A 15,441-nucleotide genomic window follows, 5' to 3' on the forward strand; every position below is an offset into this window, starting at 1 on the left:
TTCCTATAAATCCACTTCCTTCGTTTCCTTACAACTCACACCTTCTATTCTTTCTTCCTCAACTCATATTTTAAAGTATTCGTCAATATGCTCCATCCAGTTCTGATTCTCGATATACTTCTAACTTTCATATCAGTCATTCTTCTTTTTCATCTACCGCTGGAAGAATCTATTTACTTCTACTATACTCTTGGGTTTATAGTGTTTCTAGTTCTCCCGTGTCTTTATATTGCTATATGCATCGACATATACGGTTTATAATTTCTGGGTGGTTGTAGGGTTTTATATCTTCCCTTATATTTCGATGTCCCTGCTTCTGTCTTCTATAATCATTGTCATCCCCAGTTAATGCTCTCTTTTATTTGCTATGATTTATACCCCAATTTCTATTTCGGAGCTTTGTCCTTTCATTTCTTCTTCTTGCGATTAAGCACCATTTGTAATGGTCCGGAATTCGCAGATATGAATTTCGGAATGAACATTGTTAATGTTCTAAGAAGGAAATTGTAATGGCACGATCTTGACTTGTCAAATTACCAGAATATCAAGGAAAGACCAAATCATCAAGAAATATTTTATTGATATTATAGAATACAAGAGTCGTGTAACATGGCACATGATGACGTTATAATCTGTGAATCATCACGTTCCATTTAGAAACTCAACATGAATTACTATAATATAATCACGTTGATCAAGTGTCATTATATTATACTAACTCATGTTTCAATTCCCAACACTACTTCAAAAATAATTCTATTTTAAACTCGAAAGTTTCAGAATTTAGAAACTAAAATAGTCTCTTTTATGATGTAATACAGATAGCGCGAAGAGGTAAATGATTTAAGATAGGAATAATTATAAAAATATCTTAAGAAATATGGAGGATATTTATAATGAAAGATACGATGATATCTTAGAATTTCTAATCTCAGAGGATGATGAAGAATATTGTTCGCAAGGGTTTAGAGTCAGGAGCAAGGTATTCGATAATAATTTCAGCAGGCACTGAATCATTTGGATTCTTTGAAGATAGGTTTAATCTTTGTGATTTGTCCACAATCTCCTTCATTTTCCAGTTATAAACCTTCTCTTTTTCTGAGTTTTCCAACACGCTATTCTTAATCATCAAACTTTTGACTGTTAAGGCCGTTTACAGTTTTTGCTGCTTCATCAGCATTTTCCAAAATTCGAAGAACTAATTCGCAGTTTAAGATGTTTTTCAGAAACTTCACATTCGAAGTATATATAAGTCTAGGAGATAGTTATACACCTATAACTGTTGGCGTAGACATGCTGCAAGATTTCAAAATACTGATTGCTAATTCCTGATGATTCGTATGGCAATTCTTGTTACAAGATGCAGATAAGTAAATGACGGGGTTTTGATAATTATAATGATTTTTTGGAAAATCAAAGATCAGTGAAGTAGTTGGTAGGTTTATTGCTAATGTGATGAATCATAAATGGTTCTCCAGTGATGACGAAAAGGAAATGTATATATGTCAAGGTTATAATAAGGCTGTTTTGATTGAAAAGTCGAAGTTGACTTGCTGGAGCTGTGACAAAACTAACTAATTTGAAAAGGAATCGCAAAGTTATTTTTGTTGATAAATGCCAAAGGGTCTGACACGGATACGTATTAAACTATGACTTTGGTTTCGAGAGCTTTTCAGGTATATAACTGTGGGTAATATGTGGTTGGATCATCATCTCGATTGCTCATTATTTGAAGTGTCTTCAGGAATTTTGAAGGGTTGAACACAGATTGTAATCGTTAATATATATGTGATGTTCTAGCACAGTTTTGAAGTCAAAGTATAACTTTGAAAAATGTAACGATTTAAGAGTGATGATTTTGGTTATACCTCGAGTTGAATTCTGAGATTTCAAAATCAGAATATGTAATTAGATTTTGAATGAGTATGGCTGTTTTGATTTCTATAAAAGAATGTATATTGTTGTGAAAGTAGGGAGTATAATGGATGATTTGCTGAATCAGATTCGAAGAATGTACCATATTAATTGTGAATTTATATATCTCTCGAGTATTACCTACCCGTTAAAAAAAATTACAATTAATATTTTGTACAAAAGAATTTTATTACAGTCTTTACGAAAATATATTTGTGTATATTTTCTTTAGATGTAACATAGATTTAATGAGTTAATATTAAATTAAACTCATTAATTTATAGTTGAAACTAGAATTGAGTAATCCCTAAAACTTTAAAAATTACATAAGTATTTCTTCAATATATTAGAAATTATGAATCAATACTTTGCGTGATGTTGGTGTTCGTGGAATTCTTGTGAATTTCGTAAAGTACGAATGATGTTATCTGAAAAGTTTCGAGTACATCGATGATGAAAGTGTAAAATCAAACATATATTTGAATAATACACTTGGTTTATTATGAGTTGGAATTTATTGAATTGTGACAGAAATTGTAGTTAACGATGGCTAAGTTGTAGACGAAGGACGTACTTCATTGCATATTAGCAATATGAATTAACCGAGTAGTTAAGATTCACACATAATAATTTAGTACGGAAAGATTTATTAGGGTTTAAAAATTTATATATAAGATATACATATAAATCTTTTGGTAGAAAATCAGTTAATACTTCATAACTCGCTGATACAATATATTTGTTATTGATTCGTGTCACACCCCCAAATAGGGTCTGGGGTATTTGTGACTAATTATATCAAATCACAGTTGTATAAACAAGAACGACTCTATATGAGACGTTTTGAATAAAACATTTATTAATAAAACAGCGGAAGCATTAAAAGTTTTACATCAAATCCAAACCGAAATAGTATTAGTTTTAACATGCAAAGTAAATGTAATGAAATGAAGATTCCATGCAGCAGCATTCAATTCATCATGTAGCATTCATAGCAATCACATTATTCGTCACCTGAGATAAAACATGCTTAAAGTGTCAACCAAAAAGGTTGAGTGAAATTCATAGGTTTATATAATATGCATTAGACCACAAGATTTAGTTTAAAGCTGATTGATACCAATTATATCAATCTAAAAAGAGTTGCTGCAGTTTGTAATATCGCTACTAGACAAAAGTTTACCCCGCGACACCTTGAATAGTCAGTGTCAGTTGAATCATTATTATGTAACCAAAGACCATCAGTCAAATAGTTAGAGACGTCACTCTCAGTAGCGCTACTCACAATAACTAAGTTTGCTTCTTATACCTCAGCAATTAACGATATTACGGTGGGGATTTGCATGACAAAGCACGACAGCACAATAACATTTTAGTACTTGTGTCTAAACGTAAAACAGTTATAAAGCAAGCATGTGTCTCACCCCAAAAGTTATAAATAGTTAAGTAAACAGTAAAAGTGGGGCTATGAAAATTACCTTAAATAGCAGTTGAAGTATTCCACGCAAGAAGGAAAGTAAAGCAAGTAAGTGATATGGATATCAACCTAGAGGTATAACGTTTGATTAGTTAATGTCTAACTTGACATAAAGTATGTTTATTAATATAGCAACTATATTGACAGTGACGGTTTTCGAGAAAAGTTTCTATTTCTCAAAAGTTTCTATTTTTGGAAACCTACTATTTATGGAAAGCTTCCACTTATAGTAAGCTTCTAGTTTAAGAATGTTCGGGTTATAATTCTTAACAAATATGTTGTACAATCTCGCCCAAACTTGGTCGCTAACATGCAAGTCACTCGAATGATCTATTGTTACCGAGCGGCCCAGGATCTCTTGACCAGAATCTAAGTCTTGGCATTCGAGATCCACAAGCGTTCCATAATGGTAACAAGGATCACCCTAGGCCATAAGTAGCGGTGATGTTTGTAGTCTTTGTATGCTATCTTTAATTATAACCTTCACGTTAGGTGCGTATATACATATATATTCATTAATTCGATTTTAATTATAATTTCAATATATTAATTCATAAAAATACTTTTATAATTTTTAGTAACATATATTACTAATTATAACATGTTATTTATTTTAATTTTAATTGCATATAATTTATAACATTATTTACATGTTTGGGTAAAAAAAATAAACCGAAGTAAATAGTAAAAAGTAAAAAGTAAAAAGTAAAAAGTAAAAAGTAAAAAGTAAAAAGTAAAAAGTAAAAAAAGAATACTTACTAGTAGTAATTTTTCAAAGAGAGAATGAGAGAAATTTTGGTGTGAGTTTGAATGAGAAATGAGGGGTATTTATACTTAAAAAATTATGTAAAAAGAATAAAATAATTAAAAGAAAAAGAAATATTTTGATTTTTAATGGGATTTTAAAATTTAAAAGTATTAAATGTTAGGTAATGTGATAATGCACAAAATAAAATAATAAAAGTAGTTTTTCATTATAATTTTTAATTAAAAAGTAATTTATTTATTTATTTATTTTATTTTTTTAAAAAAATTTGTTTATTTTAAGGATTATATATATATATATATATATATATATACATATATATATATATATTTTTTAAATAAATAAATTGATTTAGTACTTTTCCAAGAATATTTGTCAATATTTTTTTATTTTTATATAATTAATAAATACGAATTTCGATATTTTGTATTTTTAATAATAATTATGATTTTAATTATTAAACTATACTTTTAGTAAGTTTGTAAATATTATTACATTTATATATAATTGAATTTATTATATAGTTAAATATATAATACATTAACTAAATAATAAAAGTGATACAAAGTTTATATACTTAGTTAAATTATGTCAAATTATATAAATTAATAATATATTATTTATTTAAGCGTACGTTGTTGACTAAAAAGTACTATTCGGTCAATATTTAATTGTATATAACAACCCTTAATACATATAGTCAGGCAGATAACCTATGGTTAATTCAGTAAATTTAGAAGTCGAAAAGTGAGGGTTGTTATAGTACCTCGCCGTTAATAAAAACTTCGTCCCTAAATTTTAGGTAGACTTCTCAGATGCATCAGCGGTTGAGAAGAGATGGGGATATTTCTGTTTCATTTGGTCTTCACGTTCCCAGGTATACTCGGGGATACGTCGTGAATTCCAACAGATCTTAACAATAGGTATGGTGCTTTGTTTCAAGCGTTTAGCAGATCGGTCCATGACTTCTACGGGTTCCTCTATGAAGTGCATTTTATCATCAATGCGAATGTCATCCAAAGGAATAACGAGAGTGTCATCAGTGAGACACTTTTTAAGATTCGAGACATGAAATACGTCGTGTACGCTGCTAAGTTCAGCAGGTAATTCTAATCGATAAGCCACGGGTCCGATTCTTTCAGTAATCTTGAAGGGTCCAACAAAACGCGGACTTAGTTTGCTTCGTTTACCAAAACGAACGATGCCTTTCCAAGGGGATACTTTCAACATGACTTTGTCACTAACTTGGAATTCCAAATCTTTCCGACCTTTATTAACATAGCTCTTCTGTCGGCTACGGGCAGTTTCTATTCGTTTCTTAATCTGAACTATCTTTTCGGTTGTCTCGTGTATGATTTCATGACCGGTTAACTGTCTGTCCTCTAATTTATCCCAGCACAGTGGGGATCTACATTTTCGTCCGTATAAGGCCTCAAAAGGTGCAGCCTTAATACTTGAGTGATAACTATTATTGTAAGAGAATTCAACCAAAGGCAAATGTCTATCCCAGCCTTTGCCGAAGTCGATAACACAAGCACGGAGCATATCTACCAACGTTTGAATGGTTCGTTCACTTTGACCATCGGTTTGCAGATGATAAGTAGTACTCATGTCGAGTTGAGTTCCAAGAGCAGTTTGTAAGGATTTCCAGAATCTAGAAGTGAATCTACTGTCGCGATCGGATATGATTGATATAGGAACACCATGACGAGAGATAATTTGTTTGATATACAGTTGTGACAATCTCTCCATCTTGTCGGTCTCCTTGATCGGTAAGAAATGAGCAGATTTAGTAAGACGATCTACTATGACCCATATAGTATCATTGCCACTAGAAGTCTTGGGCAATTTAGTAATAAAGTCCATAGCGATACATTCCCACTTCTACTGCGGAATATCCAGTTGTTGCTGTAAACCAGACGGCTTTTGATGCTCGGCCTTAACTTTTAAACAAGTAAGACACTTGCTCACATATTCAGCAATATCAGATTTCAGATTAGGCCACCAATAAAATTCTTTCACATCGTGATACATCTTACTAGAGCATGGGTGAATAGAATATCTAGTCTTATGTGCTTCATCCAAGACTAGATTTCGCAGATTTAGGAATTGAGGAACCCATATACGGTTGTTGTAGTACCGTGTTCTGTTCTCCTTGATTTGTAATTGGTTTTCAAATCCTGAAGGTCCTTCATGTTTGATATTTTCTTGCTTTATAGCTTCTAGTTGTGCTTCCCGAATTTTAGCTGTCAGATTTGTTTGAATGATCATATTCAAAGCTCGCACTCAGATAGGCTTGACTCGATCCTTTCGACTGAGTGCATCAGCAATAATATTTGCCTTACCAGGATGGTACTTGAGTTCACAGTTGTAGTCATTTAGTAATTCGACCCAACGTCTTTGTCTCATGTTCAGTTGCTTTTGATCAAACATGTGCTGGAGACTCTTATGATCGGTGAATATGGTGAATTTGATTCCATAAAGATAGTGTCGCCACATCTTTAATGCGAATACTACAGCTCCTAGTTCCAAGTCGTGGGTAGTATAGTACTTCTCATGCTTCTTAAATTGTCTGGATGCATATGCAATGACTTTCTGGCGTTGCATTAACACACACCCAAAACCTTGGTTTGAAGCATCACAATAGACTACGAAGTCTCCAGTTCCGTCGGGTAGTGATAAGATTGGAGAGGTAGTCAACTTTTCTTTCAGGGTCTGAAACGCAGATTCCTGTTCAATAGACCACTCAAACTTCTTATCCTTATGAGTCAACTTGGTGAGTGGTTTGGCAAGAATGGAGAAATCTTTGATAAATCTCCGATAGTAACCGGCAAGTCCTAGGAACTGACGAATGTGTTTTGCGTTCTTAGGTGTTTCCCAGTTCTGAATAGCCAAGATCTTCGCGGGGTCAACATGTATTCCATTACTGTTAACTACATGCCCCAAAAACTGACACTTAGCATACAACTGTTCCTTCTTTAATAACTCAGAATTTGTCAGAGGTGTTGTTCATGTTCTTTCTCATTCTTAGAGTAGATTAGAATATCATCGATAAAAACAATCACAAACTTATCGAGATAAGGCTTGCATACACGGTTCATGAGATCCATGAACACAGCAGGAGCGTTAGTTAACCCAAAGGGCATTACCAAAAATTCGTAATGTCCGTAACGAGTCCGGAAGGCAGTCTTGGAAACATCGGATTCCTTAACTTTAAGTTGATGATATCCAGATCTCAGGTCAATCTTGGAATAGATGCTTGATCCTTGTAACTGATCAAACAAGTCATCGATTCTAGGGAGAGGATAACAATTCTTGACGGTCAACTTGTTTAGTTCGCGATAGTCGATACACATCCTCATTGAACCATCTTTCTTTTTGACGAACAATATAGGTGCTCCCCACGGTGATGAGCTAGGACGAATGAATCCTTTCTCCAGAAGCTCTTGTAGTTGCATAGATAGCTCTTTCATTTCTGATGGAGCTAGTTGGTATGGTCCCTTTGCAATAGGTGCAGCACCGGGTATCAAATCGATTTGAAACTCAACTTGTCTTTGTGGTGGAAGACCAGGGAGTTCATCAGGAAAAACTTCAGGAAAGTCTTTAACAATAAGAACGTCTTCAATACGCCGTTCATCTGGCTTGACTTCCTTTATGTGAGCCAAAATAGCTTGACATCCTTTCATAAGGTACTTTCAGGTTTTGATGCATGAGATAAGATTAAGTTTGGAACCACTCTTATCTCCTTGGATAACAAGAATTTCACCAGTTTCGAGAGGAATATTAATTGTCTTATCAAAACACTGGATACCCACTTTCATCGGGGATAACCAATCCATCCCTAAGACTACATCAAATCTTCCTAGTTCAACAGGCAATAAGTCAACCTTGAAGTTTTTATTGGCTAGAGTCAGATTACATTCCTTGTACATCCGGTCAACTTTTATAAATTTCCTGTTGGCCATTTCTACAAGACACTTAGTGTCTAAGTTTTGAGGGTTCTCATCAAATAAGGCACAGAATTCAGTAGACACATAACTTCTATCAGCACCAGTATCGAATAAAACAGAAGCATAGCAGTTGTTGACAAGAAATGTACCAGTAATGACGTCATCGTCGTCCCTAGCTTCTTCAGCAGTCATGACGAATGCTCTTCCCTTAGCATTACCAGTTGTTGCAGTATTGTTCTTAGGGCAGTTGGTTTTGTAATGCCCCTTTTCCCCATAACAGAAACAAGTAGGCCCGGTTTGATTTGTATTTATAGTAGGCAGACCAACCTTGCAATTCTTGGCTGAGTGACCAATCTTCTTACATTTTCCGCACACAGCAGTGCAAAACCCATAATGATGCCTATCACAGTGATTACATAGCGGCTTTGTTCCAATATAACCACTTTTTATAGTATCACCAACCTTCTTGTTTGAATTCTGACATGTACCTTGAGTAGGCTCAAACTTTCTTTTTTTATCAGTAGCCTTCACTTCGGTCTGTTTTTCCTTGGCATTTCTTCTCACAGCCATAACCAGATTTTGAGTCATCAACATCGTAGTCTCAATAGTTTCTTTACCAGCAGCTATAACATTCCCCTGAATCTGAGGAGGAAGACCGATGATATACTTTTCAATCTTCTTGCTTTCAGGAGTAACCATACTAGGGCATAGAGCAGCTAGCTCCAGAAATCGGTTGCTGTATTCTTCAACTTCAAGATTTTTCATTCTTAACTCCCAGAATTCGACTTCAAATTTCAGGACTTGATTCCTGGGACAATACTTACCAGCCAGCATGGTTTTTAATGTTTCCCATGGTATGGCTAGGGCAGCAGTCCATCCAACTGTACCAGCATATGCAGTCCACCAAGTTAAAGCTCCACCAGATAGATTTCCAGTAGCATACTTGACCTTGTCAGCTTCACCGCAGTTACACAAACGAAACACAGATTCCATCTTTTCGAACCAGCGGTTTAGTTCAATTGGTCCTTCGGTTCCTTTATAGCTTGGTGGCTTACAATTCATAAATTCTTTATGTGAGCATGAATTCGGAGAGTTTCGATTTCCGTTGTTGTTGTTTTGATTATTGTTGCTGCCTTGAGCGGCAACAAGGAGTTGTTGAAATTACTCATTTGTGAGAGTAACGTTATGAGAGTTGATGTTGTTACTTGGTTGTTGTTCTCCAGCCATTGTTCTTCAATACATAATTATAGTATTAGTTGAAGAGTTATGGTGTAATAATTATAATATGTAATTATCATCAATAATAATCACATAATCACACACATATGACAAGATAAGTCAAGACATATAAAAACAACCACTTAACTTGTTATTAACAACAAATGGATAAATCATCCTTATTACACATAGAAGGAAATGAGAAGTACGATAGACAATGCCTTTACATAAATGAAATAGACATAATGGACGAAACGAAAATCCTGAGGATTATCAGTCCTTCATTGAAATGGAGGGTTTGTGTTGATCCTTTTTCCCATTCGGGTATTAATGCTTGTGGTGGCCTACTCCTCCACATATATTGCAAGTAGGAATGGTTGCATTAGCTTTGGTTGCAGAAGTTTGAGTTGTGGGAATCGTAACTCTACAATTTTTGGCTATGTGACCCACTTTCTTAAATTTGGAGCACATAGCGTTACATTTCCCAAGGTGATGTTCCTTACACCTTTGGCAACAAGGAAGGGTTCCTTTATAGCGTTTGTCGGGTTCACCCTTAGAGTCTTTTTGCTCTATCTCTTCCCACTTTCTTTTAGCATCTCCTTTCCTCCCAAGTTTATTAATTAGCTGGTTTTCCATATGATAATGCTAAAAACGAACATATATTTCATAGCATTATTCCTCAAGAAAGACAAGCTTTTAGTTGCAATTGTTCTATTTACAAGTGATATTCGTTTAAATAATAAAAGGTGAAGACAAAAGACAGATTCGACGAATTGAAGACGCAAACGACCAAAAAGCTCAAAAGTACAAAATACAATCAAAGAGGTTCCAATTATTGATAAGAAACGTCTCGAAATTACAAGAGTACAAGATTCAAAACGCAAAGTACAAGATATTAAATTGTACGCAAGGACGTTCGAAAATCCGGAACCGGGACCAGAGTCAACTCTCAACGCTCGACGCAACGGACTAAAAATTACAAGTCAACTATGCACATAAATATAATATAATATTTAAATAATTCTTATAATTATTTATATATTATATAAATATTTAAAACCGTCGGTAAACAAAGAGCCAAACTTGTGTGAGCTGTGAAAGCAAACTCCGCGACTCGCGGAGTTTGAAGGCCAAAAGGGCCGCGAGTCGCGGAGGCCCAAATTCTGAAAATCCCTATAAAAGCAACCGAATTCTGATCGCAAAATACATCTTTTTTCTTCTTCTCTCATAAACGTATTATTATATATATATATATATATATATATATATATATATATATATATATATATATATATATATATATATATATATATATATATATATATATATATATATATATATATATATTATAATTTTAATTTTAATTTTAATTTTAATTCTAATAATAAGGGTATGTTAGCGAATATTGTAAGGGTGTAAGTCGAAATTCTGTCCGTGTAACGCTATGCTATTTTTAATCATTGTAATTTATGTTCAACCTTTTTACATTAATGTCTCGTAGCTAAGTAATTATTATGCTTATTTAATCCGAAGTAATCATGATGTTGGGCTAATTACTAAAATTGGGTAATTGGGCTTTGTACCATAATTGGAGTTTGGACAAAAGAACGACTCTTGTGGAAATTAGACTATGGGCTATTAATGGGTTTTATATTAACTAAACAATACCTTGTTAATTTAATATACAAACTTATAATTCGACGTATTTATATATAACCACATACGCTTGACTGGGTACGGTGGGCGGGATATCTATAAATACCAATAATTATTCATTTTACCGGACACGGAACTGGATTAATAGTTAATAGACTTGTTGAAACAGGGGTGAATTACATTCAAGGGTAATTGGTGTAATTGTTAACAAAGTAGTAAAACCTTGGTTTACACGCAGTCGATAACCTAGTGTATTCATTAAACAAAGTATTAAAACCTTGTTACAATTCGAATCCCCAATTAGTTGGAATATTTGACTTCGGGAATAAGAATAATTTGACGAAGGCTTTCGCTTTTTATATTTATGACTGATGGATTATTATGGACAAAATCCGTATGGACATATTAAATAATCCAGGACAAAGGACAATTAACCCATGGGCATAAAACTAAAATCAACACGTCAAACATCATGATTACGGAAGTTTAAATAAGCATAATTCTTTTATTTCATATTTAATTTCCTTTATTTTATATTTAATTGCACTTCTAATTATCGCATTTTTATTGTTATTGTATTTAATTGCACTTTTAATTATCGTACTTTTTAATTATCGCAAGTTTATTTTATCGCACTTTTATTATTCGCAATTTCATTATCGTTATTTACTTTACGCTTTAATTTAAGTCTTGTATTTATTTTTAATATTTTACATTTGGTTTTAACTGTGACTAAAGTTTTAAAATCGACAAATCGGTCATTAAACGGTAAAAACCCCCCTTTATAATAATAATATTACTTATATATATATTTGTATTTTTATAAAAGTAAACTAATATAGCGTTAAGCTTTGTTTAAAAAGATTCCCTGTGGAACGAACCGGACTTACTAAAAACTACACTACTGTACGATTAGGTACACTGCCTATAAGTGTTGTAGCAAGGTTTAAGTATATCCATTCTCTAAATAAATAAATATCTTGTGTAAAATTGTATCGTATTTAATAGTATTTCCTGTAAAAATATAAGCTATTTTATATACTACTCTGCTAAAACATCAAGTATTTTTGGCGCCGCTGCCGGGGAACTCTTAAACGCCGGAAGTGCAACGCTAATAGAAAAAAAAGATTTTTAGTTTACTTTTATTAAATTTCGTTTTTATAAAAATATGTTTTAAATATTCGAAAATATAAAAAGAAAAACAAAAATATAAGTATTTTTAAGATTTTGTTAAATATTTAAGTTTTATAAAGTTTCTTTAGTTTGTAAAATATAAGTTTTTATTATATATAAATTTTAGATTATAAAACAGAAAAATATAAAATAGAAAATAAAAAAAAACAAAAAAACGCGTCGAATATTAAATAACCTGTCAGTTGAATTCTGGAACCCCGTGACTCGCGGGGTTTGATGCTTTGAATACCGCAAGTCGCGGAGACCGTCTGACACAGCTGACCAGAACCCTAATCAGGCATTAATTACGGAGTATTATTAATTATTATTAATTAATTTGTATTAGGGTTAAATATTTAATTAATTTAGTATTTAATTTAAGTTTTAATTAATTTGTATATTTAGTTTATTAAGTTTAATTAAATTGTAAAATTAATAGTTTTAATAAATAAATAATATAAAAATAATATTTTTATAAAAATTGTACTTTTTACAACTTTTTGTATATTTTTATATTTTATCCCTTTTTAATTGTTTTAGCGTAATATTTGTATTTTTCGCTCATATTTAGTTTTAAACTTAGTTTTTACCATAGTTATTTTTACTTCTAGATTTTTAGGCTTTGCCGTAGAATTCCTTAAGTGCTTTTTCTTTAGACTAAGATTTAGGTGCTTTAGAATTTTGCGACGCCTTTTTAAGTTTTAGTTTCTTTTTAAATTATTTCCATTTGAGATATAGTTTTTCTTGTAAGCTTTAATATTTTTAGACGACTTTTACCTATGTATCAATTATCATTCCAATTAGTAATCTCAATTTGCGATTATAATTTTAAGTTAGTTGTAGTAATAAGGTTAGGTTAGTAAATTATTTTTAAGTTTTATAAGTTTCTTTTATTTTTCCGTCACCTTTTATTTTTCAACCATTTTTCTTTTTCGACCTTTTTCGACGAACTCTTTTTCTTTCTTATTTCTCGCTATTCTAGTTTTAGGACATAGATTTTTAATCTACTTCTTATCTAAATTTCTTAAAATTATGAAAATTTATTTTAAAGTGGTTAAATTAATAGACATCAAAATTTTCTGGTTCGTAGTAATAGTTGGATTTGTACGTGGACCGGGTTATTGGAGCCAAACAGTCCTCAATTATATTGAGACCAAACGAATCCTGCCCCTCTGCTGCATCTTTTGGCTATTCGAAACGTGGGCAAAATCAGAAAAGTCTATTGATTGGATAACTTATTATAATTTTTCTTTCCTTTTAAAAACTAATAAGATATTCAGTGAATGCACTGAGCAAGACGTTCACCACCTTTTGTACGTTCACCACCTATAACTAGATCAAGACATTTAGCAAATATTACCACCGTTGATTTTTCTTTAGAATCATCATCCAGTCGACCAAGTACTCCAGTTCAAATTTCCGATAATCCATTTTTTGAACCCGACCTCACAATTGAGAATCCGGAGAATATTCAGGGACGATTCGTAGATCCTGAACCATTAAATTTTCCTTCGGAACCACCAATCATTCAAACAGAGATTGTTGAGGAATGAACAATTAAATCAGAATCCTCTAGTGATTCCGATTCAACAAATTCAATTATGGAGAATCTGGAACCTTTAAGTATGGAAGACCGAATGAGAGCTAAACGCACTGGCCAAGGTCACGCAATTACTCATCCAGACATTAATGCGCCAGATTATGAAATCAAAGGACAAATTCTACACATGGTGACTAATCAATGCCAATTTAGTGGTGCGCCGAAGGAAGATCCAAATGAACATTTACGTACCTTTAATAGGATCTGCACACTATTTAAAATCCGAGAAGTGAAGGATGAACAGATATATCTCATGTTATTTCCCTGGACTTTAAAGGGAGAAGCCAGAGATTGGTTGGAATCGTTACCTGAAGGGGCGATCGATACATGGGACGTTTTAGTTGAAAAATTTCTTAAACAATTCTTTCCTGCATCTAAAGCCGTAAGACTTCAAGCAGAAATTGTTACGTTCACACAGAAACCAAATGAAACTCTATATGAGGCGTGGACAAGATATGGAAAGTTATTAAGAGGATGTCCGCAACATGGTTTAGACACCTGTCAAATAGTACAAATATTTTACCAAGGATGCGACATCACTACAAGGAAAGACATAGATATAGCAGCTGGTGGTTCTATTATGAAGAAAACCGAAACTGATGCTTACAAAATTATTGATAACACTGCTTCCCACTCACATGAGTGGCACCAAGAAAAAGATATCGTTAGATCATCTAAAGTAGCTAGAGCCGATTCTAGCCATGACTTAGATTCCATTTCCGCAAAGATAGATGCTGTGGAGAGACGAATGGAAAAGATGACTAAAGATATTCACTCAATACGAATTAGTTGTGAGCAGTGTGGAGGACCACATTTGACAAAAGATTGTCTCAGTATTGAATTAACAATGGAACAAAGAGAGAATATTTCATACATAAACCAAAGGCCTGGAAATAATTATCGGAATAATTATCAACCGCCAAGACCGATTTACAATCAAAACCAGAATTATAACCGAAATATTCCATACAACAACCAACAAGGTCCTAGAAATCAACAAGTATCAAATAATAATTACAATCAGCAAAGACCTAATTTTCAAAACAAACCACCACAACAAACCGATGATAAAAAGCCGAATTTAGAAGATATGATGACGAAGCTAGTTGAAACTCAAACGCAGTTTTTCACATCTCAGAAACAAACTAATGAACAAAATGCTCAAACATTTAGAAATCAACAAGCTTCTATTCAAAATCTGGAACAAGAAGTAAGTAACCTAGCAAGGTTAATAGGTGAAAGAAAACTGGGAAGTCTACCTAGTGATACAAATGCTAACCCCCGGAATGAAACAGCTAAAGCCATTACCACAAGAAGTGGTACAACACTTAAACCACCTGAAATACCTGTAACTTCTGATGAAGATATTCCTACTCCACAAGAACCACAACCTGATCAAGATAAGGAAAAATGACCGGTAGTTGAAAAGGTTAATGAAGATAACACAGCTAAGGGTAAACCTTATGTTAAACCATACCAACCACCACTTCCTTACCCGAGTAAAATGAAGAAAGAGAAACTTGAAGCCGAGCAATCCAAATTCTTGGATATGTTTAAACAGATAAATGTAAATCTTCCTTTCATTGATGTGATTTCAGGAATTCCTAGATATGCTAAATTCTTGAAAGATCTAATCTCAAATAGAAAGAAAATGGAAGAACTCTCGGCTGTTACTATGAATGCTAAT

The 15,441-nt window shown here is 33.0% G+C and overlaps 1 protein-coding gene across 1 annotated transcript; it reads right to left on the reverse strand.

Moving 5' to 3' along the window:
* Nucleotides 1–7,852: 7,852 nt before the first annotated feature.
* On the reverse strand, nt 7,853–9,100 carry LOC139867953 (uncharacterized). Its single transcript, XM_071856296.1, has one exon. It carries the CDS (start codon nt 9,098–9,100, stop codon nt 7,853–7,855), a length of 1,248 nt encoding a protein of 415 aa, XP_071712397.1.
* Nucleotides 9,101–15,441: the final 6,341 nt, after the last annotated feature.

Source organism: Rutidosis leptorrhynchoides, chromosome 9 (genome assembly GCF_046630445.1).
Source record: "Rutidosis leptorrhynchoides isolate AG116_Rl617_1_P2 chromosome 9, CSIRO_AGI_Rlap_v1, whole genome shotgun sequence".
Taxonomy (NCBI): domain Eukaryota; kingdom Viridiplantae; phylum Streptophyta; class Magnoliopsida; order Asterales; family Asteraceae; genus Rutidosis; species Rutidosis leptorrhynchoides.